At 57.0% G+C, this 22,515-nt stretch overlaps 1 protein-coding gene across 2 annotated transcripts; it reads left to right on the plus strand.

The window, feature by feature from the left end:
* The first annotated feature begins 1,567 nt into the window (after nucleotides 1–1,567).
* On the plus strand, nucleotides 1,568–22,340 carry VASH1 (vasohibin 1). Of its 2 annotated transcripts, XM_057733505.1 has the most exons (7): nucleotides 1,568–3,205; nucleotides 9,004–9,092; nucleotides 10,277–10,333; nucleotides 12,302–12,376; nucleotides 14,952–15,333; nucleotides 17,123–17,235; nucleotides 18,172–18,362. In XM_057733505.1, the coding sequence occupies exons 1-7, from the start codon at nucleotides 2,903–2,905 to the stop codon at nucleotides 18,242–18,244; spliced, it is 1,092 nt and encodes a 363-aa protein (XP_057589488.1). In that variant the 5' UTR covers nucleotides 1,568–2,902; the 3' UTR covers nucleotides 18,245–18,362. The 2 variants fall into 2 exon arrangements, with proteins under 2 accessions (XP_057589488.1, XP_057589487.1); XM_057733504.1 differs by lacking the exons at nucleotides 9,004–9,092; nucleotides 10,277–10,333 and having other exon boundaries at nucleotides 2,311–2,397; nucleotides 2,819–3,205; nucleotides 18,172–22,340.
* The last annotated feature ends 175 nt before the right edge of the window (nucleotides 22,341–22,515 follow it).

The following is a 22,515-nucleotide window of genomic DNA, read 5'->3' on the forward strand; positions in this document are numbered from 1 at the left end:
ATGTCTCCTTTTTATGACCTAGGCTTAAGGGGTACATCCCATCACTTCCACCACCTTCTACTCCTTAGAAGCCAGTCACTAAGTCCAGCCCACATTAAAAGGGAGAGGAATTAGACTCCATTTTTTGAGAGAAGTAGTAAAGAACTTGCAAACGTATTTTGAAACCACTACAACCACTTAGCTAGCACAAGAGGCAAAACGCATGGTGAAAGCTAAGTGTCTGAATAGGTAAGAATTCAGTTCCAACTATTAGCTGTGTGAACTTGAGGAAATGACTCTCTGAGACTGGGTTTCACCATATAAACAATGAGTAGATCACAGTTATTTGTCCCTGGTGGTATTTACATGCTTGGATCTTCCTGCCTCCGTCAACTTAAAAGGATCCCCTCTTAACTAGCTTTCTTGAAGTCCACTGACCCTTCCTATCACTGATCACCCATGGTTTCTGACATGGAGGCAGCAGAGGTTGCCACTGGAGCTAGGGGACCTGGGATTCAGATACCAGGGACAACGGTAAGGAACGGATGTTGAACCATTGAGGACCTGGGGATTCTCCAAGGCCTTCTCAGTCCCAGCCCAGGATGGGTGAGAAATGCAGCGATCACAGACCTAAGGAATCCGAATCAGCCTGCCCGGGCCCAGGAATCTGCATTGATTTTGTCACATTAACTGCGGGGTGGGGGAGAGGGGAGGAGTCTTAAAACACGCACCCCACCACCCCGGCAGTCTCATTTGAGTCAAGTTCAAGCCTTTTCTGCGCAATGCTCTGTGAAAGGGGGAGGGGGAGGGTGCTTTGGGTCTCTGCCGTCCTGGGCCCCCCCGCACACAACAGTGGGCCGTACTTTAGCCTTTTTCTGGGCTGGCTATCTGCCAGCCATCGCCTCCCGTGGGTCATCGTCCTAAGCCTCGGGCAAAGCATTCCCTCTGCCGTGTGCGCGGAGCGCCCACAGCTGGATCCAAGGAGGCCCACTAGAGGCGAAGCCAGCGCACCCCACTGTCACTGATGCAGGTCATGGGGTGGAAAGGGATCAGTTTTAACTCTTCCACTTGCAGAGGTAGTGACCCTGACCCCCGGATAGACTCCTTTAAGGAACACGCACGCCGGGAGGTCTCTGTGCTCACCCAGTGTGAAGACCTCAGCTGATAGATGCGGAAACCGAGGCCCACAGAGGGCAGTGATCTGTTGGATGTCCCACACGAAAACAGACGCTGAATCCGGTCTAGAACCCTGGACTTCCAGGCTACAGTCTGGTTTCTACACCCTGAGGGCCCCAGCCAGGCAGTCCCTTTAGGAAATTCCCGACCGCGGGCCTTCTGCGCCCAGAATCTCCGCGGAGTCTGCGCTCGGTTTGGCACGTTGCGAACTTCCCCCGCACCTCTGCACCGGCTTGGCGGCGCCCTGACAAGGGGGTGAGAGGGGAGCGCACGCCCACCAGCATCGTAGAGATAGCTTGGGGCAGAGACACGGCTGTGGGAGGCGGAGGCCCCAGCGGGAACGCGCTGGCCCTTTAAGGGGGGGACGGAGCGCATGCGCGGCGCGGGCCGGAGTCGTGCCGGGTGGGCGGCGGGCCGGCGGGGTACCCAGCCGGCGGCGGCTGGGTGCCGAGGCGGTGGGGTCGGTGGTGGCCTGAGCTTTGCCGAGCCGCGGAGCCGCGACCTGCGCGTGGACCCCGCGCTCGGCGGGCTGCTCTCCGGGGACTAGCGCAGCCCGCGCTCGCGGAGGCTTTGTCACTCGCCTCCAGCTTCGTCCGCGGCCGTGGCTGCGCGAGCCTCCGGGCTTGCCCTCCCCGCCCCGCGGTCCTGTCTCCAGCCCTAAGCCGGAGGGGGGCAGCGGGAGTCCGAGCGAACAGCCGCGGAGCATCCTTCCCCGTCCCGGCCGCGCCACCGCCCATGCTGGAGCCAGTCCAGGGCGGCGACCCAGTGGCCGCAGCCCGCCGCTCGGGGACCCTGCGCACCGCCCGAGTCTTCCCCGCTGAGCCCCGGGCCCGGGAGCCGGACCCGCGCCCCGCGATGGCTGGGCTGGCGCAGCGCGGCGCCGGGTGCCCACCATCCGCCCGCTGAGACGCGCCCTGCTGGGGACCGGCGGGGCCTTGGCGCTCCCCGCTTCGCCTCGCCGCCGCGCCCTTCCCCCTTCTGGGGGCTCCGCTGCTCCTTCCTGGGGGCGAGGGGACAAGGGGCCCAGACAAAGCCCACTTTGTGCGGGGAGTTGGCTGCTGGCGTGGAATGTGCGCGTCGGCGCGCGCCCCCTCCCCGCGCCCTGCCAGCTGCGAGTCTTGGCTCCCAGACTCTCGGCGTCGGAGAAATCGCGCCCCCTCGCCGCCCTCCGGTCCGGGGGTCCTGGCTCGGAGCTGACGCGGCCTAGAGTCGCCTCGGTCCTCCACCCCGGAGCGCGCGCAGGTGTGAGCGTGAGATATTTTTACAGAAATTTGTTTCTCTTCAAATTTGGGACCTGGGGCGCCCACTGGGCGTGGGCACTCGTGCCTTGACCCTTTCGTGGCCGCAGATCTAAGCTGCCTGGCCTCAGGTTCCCTCCGACTTTTCTCTTCTGCCAGCCCAGACGGCTGCCCGGTATTGTTCTTGCTGTCAAATGGGGGTGCTTTGTGAAAGCTGCCAAGTCGGGATGTATTCTCTATATCCCATTTTTCAAAAAGAACAAGGCCTCTAAGGCTCACCTGGGGCAGCCAACCCCCTCTGCCCCGCTCTTCACTTGAGGCACTGATTTTTTTTTTTCCATCAAGTAGTATTTTATTGTACGGGAGCCACGCCCTGGTTTCTTAAAGGCGCCTTGCGCTCTATTTGCCATGTGTTATCTCTGCAGCTGGTGTGTGGGAGGTCTCCTGTGAGCCACCTTTTTCACCCTTGCCTGCTGATACATCCTCCCACCCCCATCAAGAATTTGGGGATGCCAGGGGGGAAGAAGGTGGTCCGGGGCGGCAGCAGCGGTGCCGCCCCCACTACCGTGGCTGTCCCCTCTGGGGTCAGGCGTTTGGAGACCAGCGAAGGAGCCTCAGCCCAGAGAGACGATGAGCCAGAGGAAGAAGGAGAAGAGGACCTGCGAGATGGAGGCATCCCCTTCTTTATCAACCGGGGTGGGCTGCCTGTGGATGAGGCCACCTGGGAAAGGATGTGGAAGCACGTGGCCAAGATCCACCCCGATGGAGAGAAAGTGGCTCAGCGGATCCGTGGGGCCACGGACTTGCCCAAGGTGAGGGGTGTGTGTGTGTGTGTGTGTGTGTGTGTGTGTGTAGTGGGGGCAGATCTAAGATTTTAGTGACCTTAGGGCTTCCAGAGCAAAGTGACACTTTCCTTGTTGGGGTAGGGAACTACTGGCATGGTAAGATGTTAAAAATACAGACGGGTTGAACCTGTCCAGAAGAACTTTCTTTCAGTTACCATTGAGGTTGTTCTGTGAGGTCCACATGCCCTGTTTCCAGGAGGCCCGCCTCCATCTCTTCTAAAAAGCCCATGTTGTGGGCAGAGCAGCAGATTAACAGTAACATGGTTTGACATTTTATTTGCTAAGCCCGAGGACTGTGGGCCGGGAGAATGAATGACTAAGGAGGGTCCAGGGCTTCAGATGTTGAGAAAATATTTTCATGTGTTGTTTCACTGAATTCTTCAACAGCCTGGTGCATTAAGTGCAGTTTGGGGACCCATTTTACAGACAAGAAAGCCAAAAACTCAAATGGGAACTAAGGATCCCACAGCCAGTAAGTGGAAGAGCTGGGTCTCACCCCCAGGTCCTCTGGTTCCAGGACCTCTGCTTGGTGGGACATGAGGTTCAAGGGCAGTTAGAAGAGGGTCTGTGGAGAGGGGCAAAGTTCAGTCATTTTTGTGTGCACGGCTGGAACTTCTCCATGACGCCTGCCCTTCAGGAGGGTCACCGTGGAGGCTGAGGCTGTCTCATTCATCTTTGTCTTTCCAAGGCCTCCTGTGTGCCTGGCACAGAACAGGCACTTGTAAGTGTTTGCTGAATGAAAGGGTGCTTGAGACTTTCTGTGCCCTTTAGTGCTAGATGGAAAAACATGCCTGATTTTTTTTTCCCCAATGTTATGGTTAAGACTAAGGAAACACTCTCCCAAATGCAGAGGCCTGAAATCCCCGAAGAAAAACCAATTGGACAGAGGTCAGAGTCCCATGCTTAGTCTTACCTGCCCAGGTGAGAAGGAGGGGCCAGGGAGAGCGGCAGTTAATGTGGATTAGACATGGAGACAGGCAGCCTGTTTTGTTCTGTTTTTACCAAGTTATTGGTAGACCCATTAGAGACTGTCTTCTGGGACAAGCTGAATTCAGAGGTTGAAGGCTGAGCAACTGTCTTATATTTCCAGGGGAAAGCAAATGTGGTTTGATTTTGAATGGCTGCATAATAACCTTCTGTACTAATTTAGAATTTAACTAATTCCCTTTGGTTGGGCATTGTTTCCAATAATTTATTCTTAAAATGAACACACCCTTTTAAAGGACGTTTAGAATGTTTGGTGCACATTCTAAAACATAAATTTGGGGCTCCATGTCTGATTATTTCCTTGGAATAAATTCCTGGAAAAGGAAGTATGGCATCAAAGGATATGGACATCTGTTCTGATCACCCACCTAGCTGTGAACTCAAGCAGGCCCCTTCAATCTGTTTGAGCCACAGTTTTCTCATCTATAGAATGGGGTTGATTGTAGTGAAGCTTAAATCAGAGAATATGTTTAAAGCATTTAAGAAACGGTAAAGCCTCAAACCAGTAGTGGTTCCTAGATGTTCATTACCTCTGTTCACGTCCTTCGTCAGGAGAGGAGGCTAGATCTCACTCAGCATTTGTTCCAGTGAAGCCAGAGCCACACGCTTCTCCCACATAAGCAAGTTGGGGGTTAGCAGATGGCTATCCAGCCATCCTGCTGATGTCTAAATCAGGCTGTGGGAGAGTGTGAATGGTCCCCTGCAGAACTGTCACCACTCCCGGGGACTGAAAAAAAAAAAAAAGACAAGCTCATTAGCATCTGGTCTTGTAATGTCATCTTGTCATCTTCAACCTTCGCGTATGGAAAAGACCCTGATGAAGGAATGAAGCGATCATCTGTGGGGTGGTCATGATTGACTTGAGAGTGGTATCCCTGAAGGAATTTTGTGAGAGGATTGGGAAAATTGAAACTTCCCTTCCTCAAACCACAGGAGAAGTGTGCGGGGCGGGGGGGGGGGGTGTTCCCCCTCCCCCCTGGCCCAGAGGAGGAAGGAGCCCCCAGAGATTGGGTGGAGTGGAGTCTGGGAGGCATCATGGGTCAGATCCCTGAGTGCCAGCAGCGTGGAGCCAACGCTGGGCTGGCCCCTCCCTGAGTGGTCGCACCCTTGGAGCTGACCCAAAGGCATTCACAGCAGAGGTTACACTGTGGCGGGACCAAGAGTTTGGGGATGGCATGATGTTTTAAAAGACCGCTTGAGCCAAAACTTTAAATTGGGAGATTTCACGTCAAGATCCAGATTTTTGGCATCTTTTCAGAAAATGAGAAGATCTGGGAACGGAGAATCTGCGATCCCACGTGGCCGCAGGCAGCTGGAGGGGAGGGCTGGTTCTCCTCCCACAGGTGGCCACAGTCCCCACCACTCTCTCTCAGCCTGCCTTCCCTGTTTATGGTACCTGTGCAGCCCCTGCAGGTGGTTGAGTCTGGGGTCCCTGCCTTGTGGTGTGATAAAAACATCACATTCACCGTGTTCAAATCCTGGTTCCCTTGTAACTACTTGTGTGAAAAAGGTACGCAACCTCCTTGTGCCTCAGTTTCCTCTGCTGTAAAATATAAAATGGGCATAATAGCAATACCCACTTCCAAGGGGTTCCTGGGAGGAATGGATGAAGTAAAGCATGTGACTTGGGTGCGCATGTAAGACATACCCAGCAAACGGAGCGGGGAGGTGAGGGTGCAGCAGACCACCCCACTGGCGCTTTGGGGAAACGTCCTTTAAAAGGGTGATGCCAGTATGTTAAAGGGCGGCAGTTTCTAAAAGCATCACAGATCCAGGAGCAGCTTGCGCTCCTTTGTAAGAATGTCTCCTTGATGTTTCAAGCTGCCACCACCTTTTTAAAAGCTCAGTGGTCACTCTTCCAGACTCAGCTGCCAAGGTCTTCTGACTGTGGCTGTGGACTCTGAGCTCCTGCAGAATGCGAATTTGGACATCTCCCCCCAAAAGGCAGCATTGTCGGGGCCCACACGGGCCAACCAGTGTCGTTGGCACACACAGGAATAACAGGGACAGTAGGCAGAAACCGAGCCTCTGCTGTGTGCCTGTCCCTGTCCCAAGGCCTGGACATGCAGTGTCTCATCTAGGCTCTGAGGTTGGTTTTGTTACGGCACCCATGTTACAGGTGAGGTGTCTGAGGCATAGAGATGGAAAGGATCTTGCTGTTGGACTGTAAATGGCGGGGCTGGGATTTAGACAGAGATGGACTGCTTCTAGATCCAGCTCTGTCTTCTTGTCCACACGCCCAGCTGCAGTCTGCCCCACCTCCCCCAAGCCTCCTTTCTGTCCTAAACGGAGATGGACTCCACCAGGGAGATGTCTTAATAGAACTCAGGACTTTAGGGGGTTCTTGGAGCAAAGGTAACCCTTGGCCTTGGTAGCAGAGGAAGAGTCATCCCTAAATTGATTTGGGCCAAAATCACTCCACTGTACCCCACTTGACGCCACCACTCGGCAGTGAGGGAGCACTTCCTGGCTCCTGGTTTGGGGTAAGGGGCAAATCCAGGCTGCCAGCCCTCCAGTAGGCCTGGTCATTTGAATGTACAGAGTCTTGCTTGTTTGTTTTGAGTGAATGAGCATACACTTGTGTGAACATTCAGAAGAAAGGTCCCAGCCTGTTGGCAATGGTTAACATGAGTTAACTTGTCATCAAGCCGCCGGACAGCTCCGTCCAGCTAAGCCTCAGCGGTGGTGGCCTGTAAGCCCCTGCTCATGAATCCCAGGTCTTTTTTTAACTTTTTGGAGCCGTTTAGTTCTTGCAGAGCTGCCAGGTCCTGGGTCCTCTGCCTGGATGGCAGGTGATGCCCTCATGGGTACTGCCAGGCCCTGGCTCAGGGCTGGCTCCTGGGAGCTTAATCAAAGGACTCTTGGATCGCAGTGCCCTCCTTGTTTGGAGTGTCTCAAGGGAAGGTTTACTTACAGTCTCTACCCAAGCTCCTAGAAATCACTGGATACCCTCACAGGAAGTGGGGGTGATGTGCCTGGGACCTTCCGCCTGAAAAAGCCAGGTGCCATGCTGTTACAGTAAACTGTTCAGTAATTCCTCTCCCACCCCACATCCTTGACACGGGGAGACCCGCCAGGCCCTCAGAATATTCTGGAGCCCCCCTGGCACAGGGTGGTCAGGCAGGAAGAGGGAGAGTCCCCATCTAGGGCTTTCGTCCCCCTGCTGATTATAAGTGGTGGCAGTAGTTTGGGAGCAGGGGTGGTGTGAAAGGGGAAGTAGCTTCCTCCAGGCCAGCGTGTCAGCAGCCTGGGGACTGCCCAGGCCGGAAGGAGGGGACCGGCAGGGAGGGGGAGGAAGTTCACGCAGGGCTGTCTCCTGGACTGGCCTTCCCTCCGTGCCGCAGCCCTTTGGGGCAAGTGAGTGTCTGTCAGAGGCTGTGCTGTCTCCCTGCCATCAGTGATCACTGGCATGTCACTTCCCCTCATGTCAGAGCCCCAGGAACTGTAGCCACGATATGTAAAAGGCTGTGCCCTCACCATGGTACAGGGAGCACCTCCAAAGCCCAGCCCTATCCATGGGCTCCAGCTTTACCCCTTCCCTTCCCTGCCCCACGAAGACGGACACTCTGCTCCGGAGGAGGGGCGGGGTTGGGCAGAGGCCTGTGGGCAAGAGGCTGGACCTCTTTGTGTAAGGAGCCTGAGGCCACGCCACAGCTGGCAGTGCTGGTAGCCAAGGGGCACCCTAGAGGGCTGGGCCTTGGCCCTGGAAATCTGGTCCTTCTACCCAGTGGAGTCCGCTCTGTAACTCCGACGACCCAGTTGATGCTTCCCTTGGCTTCTGAGGCCTCACTGACTTGTTGCAGCCAAACTGCCAGCCTTCGGGCCCCCCTGGCTGGAGAGGGTGGCGTGGGGGTGCACGCCCGGCGGTGGCCTCTTTCCTGACAACTTCTTGGTTGCTGAGGGACAGCCCCGGGGGTCCGCGGCTCCTAACCTAACTCCCAGCATCCAGGCAGCCCAGGCTGGCGGTTCCCAGCCCTCAGGAGGCCCCTGCCCAGCACCTCTCCTCTCCTCTTCCTGGGCCGGGCTCTGGAAGGTCTCTCCTGGTGAGGAGGACTGTCCACTTCCCTGGTTACCTGTGCTGAATACGGGTGTGGAGCTGGCCGGACAGGGAGGTGTTGAAGGGGAACCGGGGCACCTGTGCCTCCGTGAAGCCCCTCCAAAGTGTCTGGTTCACGGCAAGTAGACCCACAGCAAGACCTGTCCCAAACCACATCCCCCATGCACTTCCTCCTGGACAGCTCGGTTTGGAGCTGGAAGACTGGTCAATGTGCTGTGATGTGGGGGGGGGGGTGCGGTGACACCACCTGCCAAGGGTGTGTCCGCCCCTCACAGAGCACTCCCCCTGCCCTGGGCAGGGACACCTGGTAAACCGATTTTGATCCAGCACTTGAACCAGAGAGAACCCCAAACCCAAATGAACTTAACCCCCATATTGACATCCTCGTTAAGCCTTGAAGTTAACGAAATTTAAAATTCAAAACGGTTGGTGAGTCAACCTGTGTTTTTCTAAAATTATTAAAGAAGCATGAAATTGGAACAGCAACATAAGCTTCAAATTAGAAACGCTGTCAAGTGCCAGGAGGGAGAGGAATGGCCGTGGCGGGGGCCTGATGGGAACCTCTGGAAGGGACTGCCGAGGAGAGAAACTCAGCAAAGGTGGGGAAGGGGGAGGCTCTCCATGGCATGTGGCGTCTCTGGGGGCTAATCTGGGTGCCGGGTGGGCTGGAAGCTGCAGGGTGAGCTTCCCTCTGTGACCAGAGCTCTTTCTCCATCCCCAGATTCCCATACCGAGTGTGCCTACGTTCCAGCCGTCTACACCTGTCCCTGAGCGCCTGGAAGCCGTGCAGCGTTACATCAGGGAGCTGCAGTATCCTCCCTGGTCACAGTCATGGCCATCATCTGGCTGGTCCAAAGGCCAAGTGGGGCTTGTTTCAGACAGGGCTGGAGAGGGCTCAGCAGAGCAGCCTCATTCCAGAACTCCAGAGGCGCTATTCACATGGCATCTCTGTGCCCTGGAGTTGTGTAAGCACAGCCGTGTCTGTCCTGCTATCGCAGGGAGTTTGTCTGATGAATGCCAGACCTGCTCTGGCCTCTCTGCCACCTGCTTCCTCCTCCTCTGTGTGATGGGGTAAATGTCTCCTGAGCACCCTGCTAGTGGAAGCCTAGTCCAGGTCCACCAGCCCAGACCTCCTCTGCTGACCATCCAATGCCAGCAGAGGGAGAGAGGGGATGCTCTCTTGGGGCTGTTTAAAAACTGGTCCAAAAGGGGTATGTGTTGGGGATAGGCGTGTAGATGGAGGAGAAAAAGGGATTTTATGCTCCTGGAGGTGGCTTCCACATCTTGGAAGTTTCTCCCAGTTCACCTTTTTCTTTCCTGGCAGGAGGCCAGTTGCCCAGCATGGAAAGAGCCTCAGGGACTCCCCTAGGCCCTGCCTGGAGCTATGCAACCCAGACTCTCCTCTGCCCTTCTAGCTGCAGATGTGGTCAGAGATGGCAGGACCAAGCACCAAGCATGAGTCCTGAGCAGAAGAAAAGCCAGGCTGGCTACTGAAAATTGGGTCCAGCCCTCCTTTGCCGTGGGGTTGGGGGTCGTGGCCTAGAGAGGGAGGCTGTTGGCTTGGGAGCAGCTCCCAGCAACATAGCCGTGCAGGAATCCCACCCCAGCCTTCTGCCCTCAGCTCGTGCTCTTCTCACTGGTTGGAATATGACGTGCTGTGCAGAGCTGTCCAGGGCTCAGCCTCTTTCCCAGCCCTGGCCGGCCTGGCTGCCTGCCCCACGGCTGCCTTCCTAGGAGAGCAAGGGTGGGAGCAGAAGATGAGAGAGAAGGGCGGAGAGGGGCCCTGTGGGGGAAGGAGAAGCCGCATGCTGTGCCCTCCTCTCCCTTCAGACTGTCAGGTCTTGAGCATCCTCCCAGGGGCCTTACAGGAGCACTTTGTGGGGTCCTTACCCAGCCTGCACCCCCGGGAGTACTGGACCCCCAGGGTCTGGATGGGGGCAGAGGGACACGCCTCTTCCAAGTCAAGCCAGGAAGCCCTTAACCAGCACCCGCAGGTACAATCACACAGGGACACAGTTCTTTGAAATTAAGAAGAGCAGACCTCTGACAGGGTACGTGTGGGGAGCGTCAGATCCCTCTGCACCAAGGTGACAGTGCCTGGTCCAGCTGGAGCCCCTGGGGCACCTGTGGGTGGAAGCTTATGAGGCAGGCAGGGACTCTTCCAGGGGAGCCTGCCCCAGGGCAAGTACCACCATGGGACCCTCCTTAGGACATCCTAGATCAGGGACTCTGGCCAAGATGGACAGCTCGGGCTCCCTTGAGGATAAGGCATCCAGACATCCATGCTGAACCAGGAGGCTGATGGCCGCTCCCCAGCTTGGTGATGACAGAGGGTGTCCCAGGTGGATGTCTGTGTGTGAGGTGCGTCTTCTTTTTAAGAGAGGTGGGCCTCGCAGGAGAGAGCCCTCCCCCTTCTCTCTGTTCCCTGGAGCTGCCTGTGCACTCCCCACGGCAGGGACCCGCATGTCACCCCAGTTGCGTTACTGGACTCTCTTCTGGTCGTTTAGTACAAGGCCCAGTGTCTGAGCAACAGGGACCCCACTGGGGAGAGTGCTGCGTCTCTCACTTCCCGTTCCACCCCCCAAGTGTAGACCCCTGACTGGATCCTCCCCAAAGAAACACTTAGGGCAGAGCAGAGTGGAGAGTGAATGCCACAGCTGGGTCTGGGGGCTCAGCCCAAAACTATCCAGGTGTCTACAGCCCTGTGCTTTTAAAATTAATGTGAATTTTACATCTTGCTCCACATATAATCTGTCCATGTTCACTTCCTTGTGAAAAATGCTTTAAATTGTTTATGAGCTAAATTACTTAATTATCCCCTCTCCAAGCCCCCGCGTGGAATGCAGCCTTCCTAACCCCAAAGCTTTGCTTGTGTTGTCCTGTGGCTGCTGTGCATGTGCGCCCAGCTCCAGCCTCATGGGATGGAGGAGTCCGACACCCTCCCCAGCAACACCAATGGCCAGGCTGCATTCCCAGGCCCAGGGGACAGCATTTGGTGAGGAGGGAGGAACTAGGCGTCAGGGATTATCTAAAGTGACCTGGACTTCCTAGGTGGCACAGTGGTTAAAAATCTGCCTGCCAATGCAAGGGACACGGGTTCGAGCCCTGCTCTGGAAAGATTCTGCATGCCACAGAGCAACTAAGCCCGTGCGCCACAACTATTGAGCCTGTGCTCTAGAGCCCGTGAGCCACAACTATTGAGCTCACGTGCCGCAACTACTGAAGCCCGCGTGCCTAGAGCCCTTGCTCTGCAACAAGAGAAGCCACTACAATGAGGAGCCCGCGTACCACAATTAAGAGTAGCCCCTGCTCTCAGCAACTAGAGAAAGCCCATGTGCAGCAATGAAGACCCAACGCAGCCAGTAAATAAATAAAATAAAATAAAAATTTTTTAAAGTAAATAAATAAATATAAGTGGCCTGAATTCCAAGTTCAAGAGCAGGCGGGGGAGTCACTGGGCAGTTAACTGCCTGAGATCCCATGTCCAGGCCCTGGGCAGCTGGCCAGCTATCGGGGAGCAGTTACAATCAATTACAAGCTCTTTGGAGAATTCGTAGTTGGGTCAGTAGTTGTTGTCCACTGTGCCCTGGAAGAGCCAAGATCAATGCCAAGGTCTCCAGCATCCTTGGCATGCTTTCCCATGGGCCTCCCAAACACCATTTTCACAGAAGACCCCCAGCCCAGTGGCTTTCAAAGACCTGCCTACCAGTTCATGCCCCCCATTCATCCTCCCCTCCAGAGGTCTTTGGAGCAGGACTCTGAGGGAGGTGGAAGTGGAAGGACAGAGGGGAAGGGGAAAGGGCCTCTTTCCTTACCTTCAGTGGTTGTCTCTTCTGCCACCCGCTTAGGTTCAGGGAGGACGTGAGGGGGAGGAGAGGGAGGTGCTGGGCCTGAGCTGAGGCAGCTTGGAAGGAAGGGGAGTCTTTGTCCATCCAGCATTTCTAGTCTACCTCCTGAAACTCCTCCGCCGGAAGGGGCTGGAGCCTCTGTCCTCATAACTCTGCCTCCCTTCCCCCCAGGCTGATGGACCTGGCCAAGGAAATGACCAAAGAGGCTCTGCCAATCAAATGCCTGGAAGCCGTGATCCTGGGAATGTATCCTTCCTCCGAGAGGCCTGGGAGGGGGCAGGCACGTGCGCAGCACCTCTGGCCAGCTTCCTCCTCTGGAAAGGGAGGGCTGAAATGTCCAGCTCCGGGGCCCGCCCAGCTCCCTCTCCCAGCAGTCATGAACTTGGCCCCAAAATGAAGGAGCTTGAAGGGAGCTCAGTCCCTTGCACCTCAGTTGCTAACTTCCGAGGCTTACTGGGCAGCGCTTTTGAGTCGTGGGTGCAGTGTCCCTATTCTCCGAACCACAAGTTGGGGCACATTGTCTCATAAGGCTGTTGTGCTATTTTTCCAAGGACCAAAGAGCCTGGGAGAAGAAGGTTGGATGCCCAAATGTTGGTATTTCCAGGACATGTTGATTTGTGGAGATGATGGATGGGATCTTTGGTATAAAACTGCCTATTAAAAAAAAAAAAAGGCAAACAGGGTTTCTTAGTCTCCCCCACCCAAATTGTAGAACTGGGACCTATGGCTACGTAACCAGAGTAGCTAGGTAGGACAGACAGGCCCCCCGCAGGGGATCCCCCAGTATCTAAGGAGGCAGGTGTTTAAGGCCAGTTCTCTGTTACAAGTGGTCCTTGCCCAAGCCCTACCCTGTTTTGTTTTGTTATAGAAATTTTTAACCTTGTACAAACATAGATTAATATAATGGATCCCATGTGTACATCACTCAGTTTTACCAATTCAAGGCCAATCTCAGTTCGTCTCTGCCCACCCCTCACATCTCCCTCTTTCCTGTAGCTACCAAGGCTTTTAAATATTCCATCTGCCACCGCTGGTGCAGGCACCTGGCTCTGTGCTGAGCGGGGCAAGGCAGCAGGTGCTTAATGGAACAGATAGATAGGAGCCCGCTCACTAGGACGGGTCGGGGAGAAGACGACCGTCAAAGGCCAGCAGCACAGCTTCTCTGAGGGGGACACTCCCCACCCCCATAGACACACCTGCCTTAAACTATACAGAGAGACTGCTCTCCTCCCTGAGGGGTCCTCAGAGCTGACCCCGCTGTGGCACTGACCCTAACCCTAACCCCACAGCATTGCCCTGTCCATAGGGATCTTTGCTGGGACATGCATGAGGCCAGTTCAAGAATTCCAGGCTGCTGCCAGCGCCTCCTTCAGAACCACACACCAAAGTGGAGGTTCCCGCCCCATCGCAGGCGGGAGACCGTTCCCTTCCCCTTGAGCATACAGAGAAGCTGGTCGAGACGGGATCGTGTGGTCCCGGAGGCTTTTCAGGGGTTACCTGCTGGCTCCTGCTCTCTGGGCAGGACCCCTCCCCGCTGTCCCCACAGAGCCACCACAGGTCCCTCCTGCACACGCGGTGGGCATTGTACTGAGTCTGTTCCTGGGCCGCACCCTCACTGTGCTCTGAGCCTGCGCCTTGTGCATCTTTGTCCCGAGTCACTCGCTTGCAAGGAGTTGGGCTCCGTGAGCATCGCTGTCAGGCTGACCTGGACCTGAATCCTAGCTCTGCCACGTCCTCACTGTGTGACCCTGAGCAAGTTCCTTAACATCTCTGAGCCTCGGAGTCCTCTCCAGACGGGCACAGCAGCAATCCCATCCCACGAGTTCGTTAGGACAGTTGAATGAGCGGGTGCACGTAGGACACTGGATGCAGTGTCTACGTGGTCTCTGCGTCAAGCTTTTATCCCGTTCATCTCATTCTACCCATTTGTTCAAGAAGAGTTTTGAGTAACTATTACGTGCCCGCCTCTGTGCTGGGCCCTAGAGAGACGGCAAAGAACATGACAGGCAAGGTCCCCATCCCCAGAGGTTTACATTCTAGCTGGGGAAACAAAAATTAAGCAAGTAAACCAAGAAATAAGAAAATAATACAGACTGTAGTGATGTGCCGTGGGGAAGATACGTAGCACAGACCTGCTCTAGAAAGGGAGGTCCGTGGTGCCAGCCAAGCCTGAGGCCTGCGGGGGAGCCGGCAGCTGTGGGGCGGGGGGGGCCGTGCGCGGACAACAGGAGGGAAGGGCTGGTGCAGGAGGTCCCCTGTGGAGGCTGAAGTGGGCTGCTGGGCTGGGCTGTTGGCCTCCCAGGCCACAGGGGCGAGCATGGTTTTATTTGAAGAGCAACGGGCAGTCTGTCTGTGCATGGGGTGGGGGTGTGAGAGAGGATGTGTGAGAGGGAAGGTAGAGATGAGGAGGGCTGTGTGTGACTAACAGGAGAAGAAAGGGAGACAGGCTGGGGGCAGGCGGCCTCTCTCACCCCTCCTTCAGCCCAGGACTCTGGCGGGCCCTGCCGTTTGGACTGCGGGGCTCACTATTAACTGTTGTTGCTTGCTGAGCCCTGCCTGACATCGTAGCAGCAGCCAGTAATCACTGAGTGCCCTGGCCCATAGAGATTGAGTTTACTGAGCACCTACTGCACGCCAGGCTCAACCCTGACGACAGGATGTGGCGAAGGGCAAGACTTGTTGCCCGCACTCAGGAGCTGGGGTGCAGGGCCGCTCACGCAGCCTCTCCCCAGGTGGAGTGGGGGCCGTCCCCATCCCGCCCCTGTGCACTGGTCCTCGGGCCCCTCCCTGGCTGTTTCCTTAGCTGGGGCCACGCGGCCAGTTACCTCACCAACAGCATGCCCACCCTGGAACGCTTCCCCATCAGCTTCAAGACCTACTTCTCAGGGAACTACTTCCGCCACATCGTGCTGGGGGTGAACTTCGGGGGCCGCTACGGGGCGCTGGGCATGAGCCGGCGCGAGGACCTGATGTACAAGCCGCCGGCCTTCCGCACGCTCAGCGAGCTCGTGCTGGACTACGAGGCCGCCTACGGCCGCTGCTGGCACGTGCTGAAGAAGGTGAAGTTGGGCCAGTGCGTGTCCCACGACCCGCACAGCGTGGAGCAGATCGAGTGGAAGCACTCTGTCCTGGACGTGGAGAGGCTGGGCCGAGACGACTTCCGCAAGGAGCTGGAGCGCCATGCCCGCGACATGCGGCTCAAGGTCCGTGTGCCCCGCCCTGCCCGCAAGCATCCAGGCACCTGAGCATCCAGGCGCCGGCAGGGGTGGAGATGGAGGGGCTGCCGCTTCCTAGGCGGGTTGCTCATCCAGAGAAGCCGCCTCCCACCTCCTCCATTCCCCAGCCCCCCACCCCCTCACCCCCGGCCCCTGCCCCAGCAGAGGGGGTGCCAGGGTGAAGGGAGGTGAGGGTGTGAGGTTTCCCGCCTTTACTCAAAGGTCATTATCAATGAGACAGCCCCTCAGGTGGGCAGGCCAGGGGAGGCTCTGGCAGGGGCAGCAGAGGAGCTGGGTTTGGGCACACAGAGAAGGGCAGGGGTGCCACAGTGCAGGTGGAGGGGACTGTGAGTAACGACTGCTGGGAGATCATGGCCTGACTGCAAGCAATGGGAGTGTGGGGCGGGCAGGAGCTGCCACCACCCCTGTGTATCCTGACCCCTGAGCCCTAGCCCCACTGAAGGACTAGGAGGAAGTCAGAAAAAGGAAGAGGGGCAGACTGTGGGGAGACAAGGAGGGGCTGGTTCCTTCTCCCTCTTTCCCACCCCCACTGAGCAGGGATCTTGAAGGAGGGGAGGGACTGCTGGACCCAGAGTAGCTGGGCTGAGCTGCTAAGAAGTGGCCCCCAGAGCCTTACAGTGAGCAAAATCTTGGCCTCTCCCTCAGTTCCCCTGGACTGGGGGTGCCTCCTCGGAGGCCTGCTGGCCCCTCTTCATTGCCCAGTTATGCAGCCCCGTGCTCTGCCCCTCCAAGTAGCCTGGGGCCACAGCCATGACGGGGGCACTTTCATATCCACTGCTGCTCCCCGAGACCCCAGGAGGGCAGTGGGCAGCGGTGGGTATTCCCTTTCCAGGGTAGGAAAATGAGGTGTGGGCAGCCCAGAGACTTGTTCGCAGGCCATGGGAGGCAGATGGGACTGGGGCTCAGTCTCCGGATGGGGAATCCAGGCATGTCACAGGTGCTTTCCAGGGTCCCAGCGGGGATGTGGCAGAGATAAGGCTGCCCTGCCCCGCCAGCCCCTAGGCCAAGAGCACAGGGTGACGGCGCCTTTCCCAGGGCAGAAGCAGGCTGCGGTTTACCATGCTGCTTTCAGGGGCTTCCCTCTTCCCCTTCTGAGCTGGTCCTCCCCTGTTCCTCTCCTGCGGAGCTTTGGGTACCCAGCTGCTGGAGTGTTACTGCATCTTCAGGGGAGCAGGTTGGATTTAGAGGTGGAGGCAGTATTACCTAGTTTTCAGTGCATATTTCCCAATCTGTTTGGTGCTATGGACTTCACATGTTATTTGCCTCCCTCCAGTACCTCTCCAGTACACCCCGTGTTTTGAAAATTAAGGTCAACTGGACTGGACTGCATACATTCACTTGCTTTTCTCATTTTTTTCTTAATCAGAGGTACAGCGGCTAGTCTGAGCTTCTGATTGACTTGAGATAACAGGGTCACCCTGGGGTCTGGTAGGATCCCAGCCCAAAGCTCAGACGTGCGCTGCTGCCCCAGCGGGCACATCTACCTGGCATGGGCAAATGGCCCGAGGGCAGCCATGAGCCCTCAGTCACTTCTGCCCATGTCCATGCTGTTTCAGGGGCTGATGGGGATTGTGCTGTGGAACCGCTGCCCTGGCAGCTTTAGTGCCTGGGAAACAGGTTCAGGAAGAGCCTGAGACAGGGCAGAGCATGGACCCGGACCCTACCCAGGACAGGTTTGGGGCTTGTGGCTCCTTCAGGGCAGGACGGGCTCTGGGGCAGTCCTGGAATGAGTCTTTGTTTCTTCCTTCCCACCAAGATTGGCAAAGGGACCGGCCCTCCCTCCCCCACCAAGGACCGGAAGAAGGATGTGTCCTCCCCACAGCGGGGCCAGTCCAGCCCCCACCGCAGGAACAGCCGCAGCGAAAGGCGGTGAGAGATGGGTTTTGCCTTGGGTGGGGGATGGGGAGGCAGAAAAAGGCTTTTTCCTTCCCTCTCACCTTCCAGATCCCTCTGTTTTCCCCCCAACTGCTCTCATTCTCACCTTTCTCTCTCTGCCCCGGGATGGAGGGAACTTGGGATGGTGGGTCTGTTTGTGTGTTGATGCGGCAGCACTGCAGCCTGTTTCTCAAGAGAAAACAACATCCCTGGCCCACAGGTTTTCCTGTGCGGAGCCCTAGTGCCAGCAGGAGACCCACTGGGAAGGTCTGAGGCCAGGCAGCAGAATGGGCTCTGTGGGAGGGAGGGTGGAAGGGGCGGGGCCCTGCCTAGGGTGAGTTCTTCCAGGAATATCATTGGAAAAGGTTTCACATCAGATGGCGGCTGGTGGATGGCTTTGAACTTTTGCTTCTGTGAGTCCATGGTCTTTGCCTGTAACTGGATGGCAGAAACATCCCTTTAGAACACCAGGCTGCCTCATCAGATTTGTCTCCTCCATGTCAGTCTGGCTCTTGCTTTAAATGTCATTGTCATTCTGGAGGCATCTCTCTGGGGTCAGGGGCACCTAGCTGGCCTCCGGTATTCAGCATCCTTCACTTTGACCCAGGAGGCTTTCATAGAGAACAGATTTGACTCGCAGGGATTTATGCCTTACCCTATTTATTACTTAATTACTTAACTGCAGCTAGAATTGCTGACCTCAGTGAAGCGCAGTAGCCTGTGAGAGAGTGTGGGAATCACACTCGGGATAGCAAGGGGGGTTGGGGGTTCCAGAAACATACTTCCGCAGGGGCTCTACAGATTCATGTGGGACACCTTGGAGAATGGGGCGGGGGGCCAGCAGGGGCAGCCGCCCCTTGCTCCCTCCTCCCCCACTTCCCTGATGGGCCACTCACCCCCTCCCCCTCCTCTGCTCTCTCCTCCCTGCAGGCCTTCCGGCGAGAAGAAGCCTTCGGAGCCCAAAGCCATGCCAGACCTCAATGGGTACCAGATCCGGGTGTGAGGCAGGTGGCAGAGCCCCAGCCTCGTCCACTTTTGGGGGCCAGGATCTGCCTGCGAGAACCAGCCTCGCGCCTGGGGAAGCTGGGGCTGATGCTGGGGCCGGGCGAGGGCAGCGGGAAGAGCATGTCCCAGCTCGGCCACCCACGCTGCTGCCCCTCCTGCTGGGCCAAGCCCCCTAACTTTGGACCAAAAGGCAGTTAAGAGTTTAATTTTGAGTTTTTAACTCGACAACTGAAATTTAAGGTATTTGGGAAAAACAAAACTAATGGATCTGCCAATGGCTGAATAGGCCAGTGCTTAGAAAGTCTAAGTGCCACAGGGCTGGGTGAGGTGGGGTTGCTGGCTCTGCTGGTACCCCTGCCCCAAGGTCTCTCTGGGATTTGGGTCCATCCTATCTATGGGAAACCTCCCAGCTCCACTAGGCCTGTGGCAGGACAGGGGAAGAGATGTTTCTCCAGTCCTGTCTGCCTTGGCAGAATGTTGACCCAGGGAAAGGAAAGCAGGGTAGGAACCACCCTGAGAAAGGGCTGTGTGGCCCATATCAGGAGCTTAGCACAGGCCGCATCTGCCCCAGGAGCCAGAGCCTGTGGCCCCAGAGGGCCCTCGGGCCTTGCAGCCCCATGGACAGTGCTGTGTGGGCTGACACTGCCTAGCGGCAGGGCCCTTGCTGGGACGGGCTAGATAAGAGCCCAGGAGAGAACCACTGGGAGAAGAGCTCCTGGACCCCTGCTTGGCCTCCTTGCTCAGCCCAGCTCTGCCTGTTGCTGAAGCCGAGACCTCCCTGCAGAGGGGTTGGGCTTTGCCAAGGGCCCAGAGGTGTACTGGGCTCAGCATGACTGTGGGGATTGAGCAGACCTGGTGAGTCTAGGCACCATGGCTGGGGATGGGGTGGGACACTCGGGCGTGGGTCAGGTAGTCCCCAGGGACTGCTCCCCCTCCCCCCTACCTCAGCCTTGCTGGGGAAATGAAGGCCAGACCACCTGACGGGGATGCCTGTGTCCCAGGCCCCGCCTCCCATCGTCAGCAGCCTGGGTAGGTGTGGAGGGCCCAGTGATGTATCAGGCCTGTTGCATGAGGCAGTTCATCAGGGAAGAACCTGAGCTGCTGGCGTCTGTACAGCCTGCCTGGAGGGCTTGAGATACCTAGCAGGCAAGTGAGAGGTTGTGGAGAGATGTTGGCAGGGCTGAGGGAAGATTCTGGAGGCTCAAGCAACAAAGAGGTGTAGGGCAAGGGTGCAGTGTAGCCACTAAGGAGAGGCAGAGCCTGAGAACTGGGGAAGGTAAGTGAGAAAAGAATGTGGGGGAGAGTTTAGAATCAGGCAGCCTTGGGGAGTACTGAGTTCCCTGTTGCTGGAGGTATTCAAGCAAAGACTAGATGGCTGCTTGTCATCTCGAAAGCTACAGAAAGGATTTAGGTTATGGAAGGATAACTGGATGAGGTGACCATTAAGTTTTCTTAATACTGAGAGACTATGGTTCAACCAGGGGCAGCTGTCAGCAAGGCTGCAGAGGGGCTGGGGGCCTGGAAAAGGGAGGACCAGAGCCAGAGTTGTAAGCTCAAATGCGTCCAGGGCCGGGCAGATGATTAAAAGGAAGGCTGCAGGGCTGGGTGGGGATTGTGGCAAATTAAAGAAGACATACCCAGTTACAGCAGCCACTGCTGCTCGGCTGCTCTGAGTGCAGGCCCTGCAGTACCAAATTGCCTGATTTTTTTGTTGAGAGGCCAGAACTCTGAATCTTTATGTGAAATATGCTGATTTTTAAATGTTGGCAATCAGTTCAGAAAATTTTAAAGCCCAACATGAAAAAGAATGACAGTTTGTAATCTCTCAAGTAGAGAGGGCTTGGGCTGGGGAGAAGACCACTGAGATACTTTGAAGTGGAAAGTATGAAAGTTCTGGGCTTCCCAGAGAGGCTGGGCCAGGGTAGCCTCCTTGCTGCTGAGGCTGCTTCGGGCGTGGGCAGCTGCCCCATGTTCATGCTTACTCTCCCTACAGACCAGAGACACACCAGGAACTCCCTGCGGTTGCTGTGACACCAGAGGGGGTGGTGTGGAATAGAAATAGTGCAGTTCTCAGCCTGCCAGGGGGATGCATGGTGCCTGAGAAGCCAAGAAAGGGAGAGAGGGAGACAGGATGCGTTTAGTGATGCAAGTGCCCACCAGGGAAGGCACCAGGCTGGCCACTCTTCAAACCAGCAGCTCTTGGCCCAGAGCCAGGCCCAGCAGGGAAGCTGGCTGCTCGGTCCCGTGGGTTTCTATGGGCCACTGGGCCCTGGGGAGGTGCCTTACCTGCCCCCAGGGCTACACCCCCACCAGACCAATCCAGGGGCCACTGTGAGCCCTAACTCACCATCCCATCGCAGTTTTCAGGGAGAGGGTGGTGGGTCCCCATGTTCACACATTCTCCTGAGGCAGAGATGGAGCCATTTGGGAGGCGCGAGGCTGAACAGGAGGCCTTTTGTGGGTCTGGATACGGGAGCCTCGTGCAGGCCACTTATCGGCAGACGCCCCAGATGCCCCCGTGGACCACCGGGCTTGAGAGTGAGATGTGAGAGGGAGCTGGGGGTCAGGGAGACATGGGGAAGCTGCTCCTGGTACGGGAGCCCGGCAGGATGCTCTGACCCTCCGGCTCCTTCCTGAACCCCCTAGGGAGAAGGAAGCAGCGTGAAGCCCCACCCCCTACTGCTGTCTGCCAGGGAGGGAGCCGACCACCCCCAGCTGATAACCCCCTAGCATTCCCCCTTCCTCGCTGAGACCTCGGGGCCTGTGGACACCCACAGGATACACTGGTGCTTTTTAATTTATTTTTAACTGTTTCACATATGTAGCAATCCCTCCTCCCCTCCTGGGCGTGTTTACACAGCTCTGTTCCCCGGCTGGCCTGGCTGCAGAGTTTCTGGGGAGGCAGAGGCAGGGACCTTGGGGCCTTAGTCACCACCCTCAGTATCACCTCATCTCACTTCCTGTGAGGGACCGGGCTGGGACCTGACTCAGGGCTGCCTTCCAGCACTCAGCTTGGGCTCCTCTGCCCCCGGGGGCTGGGGCGGCTGGCTGGGAGGGGTCAAGGGGAGGTCAGGGAAAGCTGCTTAATGAAGGTGGGTCAGCAATTGGGGTGGGGGGGGAGTGATGGCTCCCCAAGGCCTGACTGCCTGTGCTCTGTGCTGGTTGTCAGGTCAGAACACTGGGAAAGTGGGTTTCAAGCCTTTCCACCCACCTGCCTGCCAGCCCTCTCGCTCCCGTGGAGGCCTCAGCACCGTCACGGTCCCCTTGCTCATCTCGCCAGCCACCCCATCCTTCCTGGGCATGGCCAAGTGGGGAGAGTGGTGCCCCTGGCCCCCGGGTGCCATGACGAAGCCTAGGGCCAGGGTTCTCAGCAGCACAAAGAGCCCAGAGGTTGGCCAGGTCTGGTTTCTCCCCTCTCTGTCAACTCACACCCCACACTGCTTCCAGCTTGGACTTGACTTCCCAGCCCAGGGACAGGGTTTAATTCTGGCCGGTGGTGTGCCCAGAGGCCTGTGTGCCGGTGCACGCCTGGATCTCCTGCCTGGGTTGTTTTCCGCTTAGCCGAAGTGGCTTCCCCAGGCCCACCCTCTAGCCTCGGAGTACAGGGAGGTGTGAGCTGGGCCCGGCATGTTGACTGCGTTCTGTGTGCCAGAGCTGGGCAGTGTTGAAATCCCCACTTCTCTTGTTCCACTGAGAAGCCAGTGTGAAGGGCAGGGAGGTCCTCTGGGGGAGCATGGGGTGGGAGGGGAGGTCTGCCCCCAGCCAGGCAGGGCTGCCGTGGTGCTAGCTGCAAGTCCATCAGTACTGACCCACTTCGCCCCATCTTGGTGCTCCAGAGTCCCAAGGTTCCGTTTTTCTTCGAGTCTAATGAGAGAAGAAATCGGGGGCACTTGGCCTGGAGCCTGATGGTGGTGGATGGCCCCTCCCTCGAGCTTTGTGTCAGCTGCCAGTGTTGTACTGGACTTCGTTCTTCCTCTTCTCATGTCAGTATTGCCCCTCCCCCTTTCACTTTTACACTTCGTCTCATTCCTGTTCTCAGTTTTTCCTTGAAATGAATAAAGTCTCCCCAGCTCGGTTGTGTGGGCTGGGCGGAAACCACAGCTTGTAAGCCTTGTCTTCTTCCCTCTGGGAGCTGGGACTGGAGCCACCCCACCCACCAGTGTCAGCCTTGGCAGCTCCAGGAAGAACCTGACCAGAGGTGAGGAGAGCCCTAAACCAGCCAGCAGGATACCTTGCGGCCCCTGCAGTCAGGATAAAACTTCTGGGGTC

The sequence above is a fragment of the Hippopotamus amphibius genome, chromosome 4 (genome assembly GCF_030028045.1).
Source record: "Hippopotamus amphibius kiboko isolate mHipAmp2 chromosome 4, mHipAmp2.hap2, whole genome shotgun sequence".
In the NCBI taxonomy this organism is placed as follows: Eukaryota; Metazoa; Chordata; class Mammalia; order Artiodactyla; family Hippopotamidae; genus Hippopotamus; species Hippopotamus amphibius.

Excerpts from the sequence above, each read along its gene's own strand:
- VASH1 (XM_057733504.1), top strand. The coding sequence starts at position 2,903 with ATGCCAGGGGGGAAGAAGGTGGTCCGGGGCGGCAGCAGCGGTGCCGCC. Across the intron at positions 3,206-12,301 it reads GGGCCACGGACTTGCCCAAG|GCTGATGGACCTGGCCAAGG; the intron begins GTGAGGGGTGTG and ends CCTTCCCCCCAG. Across the intron at positions 17,236-18,171 it reads AACAGCCGCAGCGAAAGGCG|GCCTTCCGGCGAGAAGAAGC; the intron begins GTGAGAGATGGG and ends TCCTCCCTGCAG.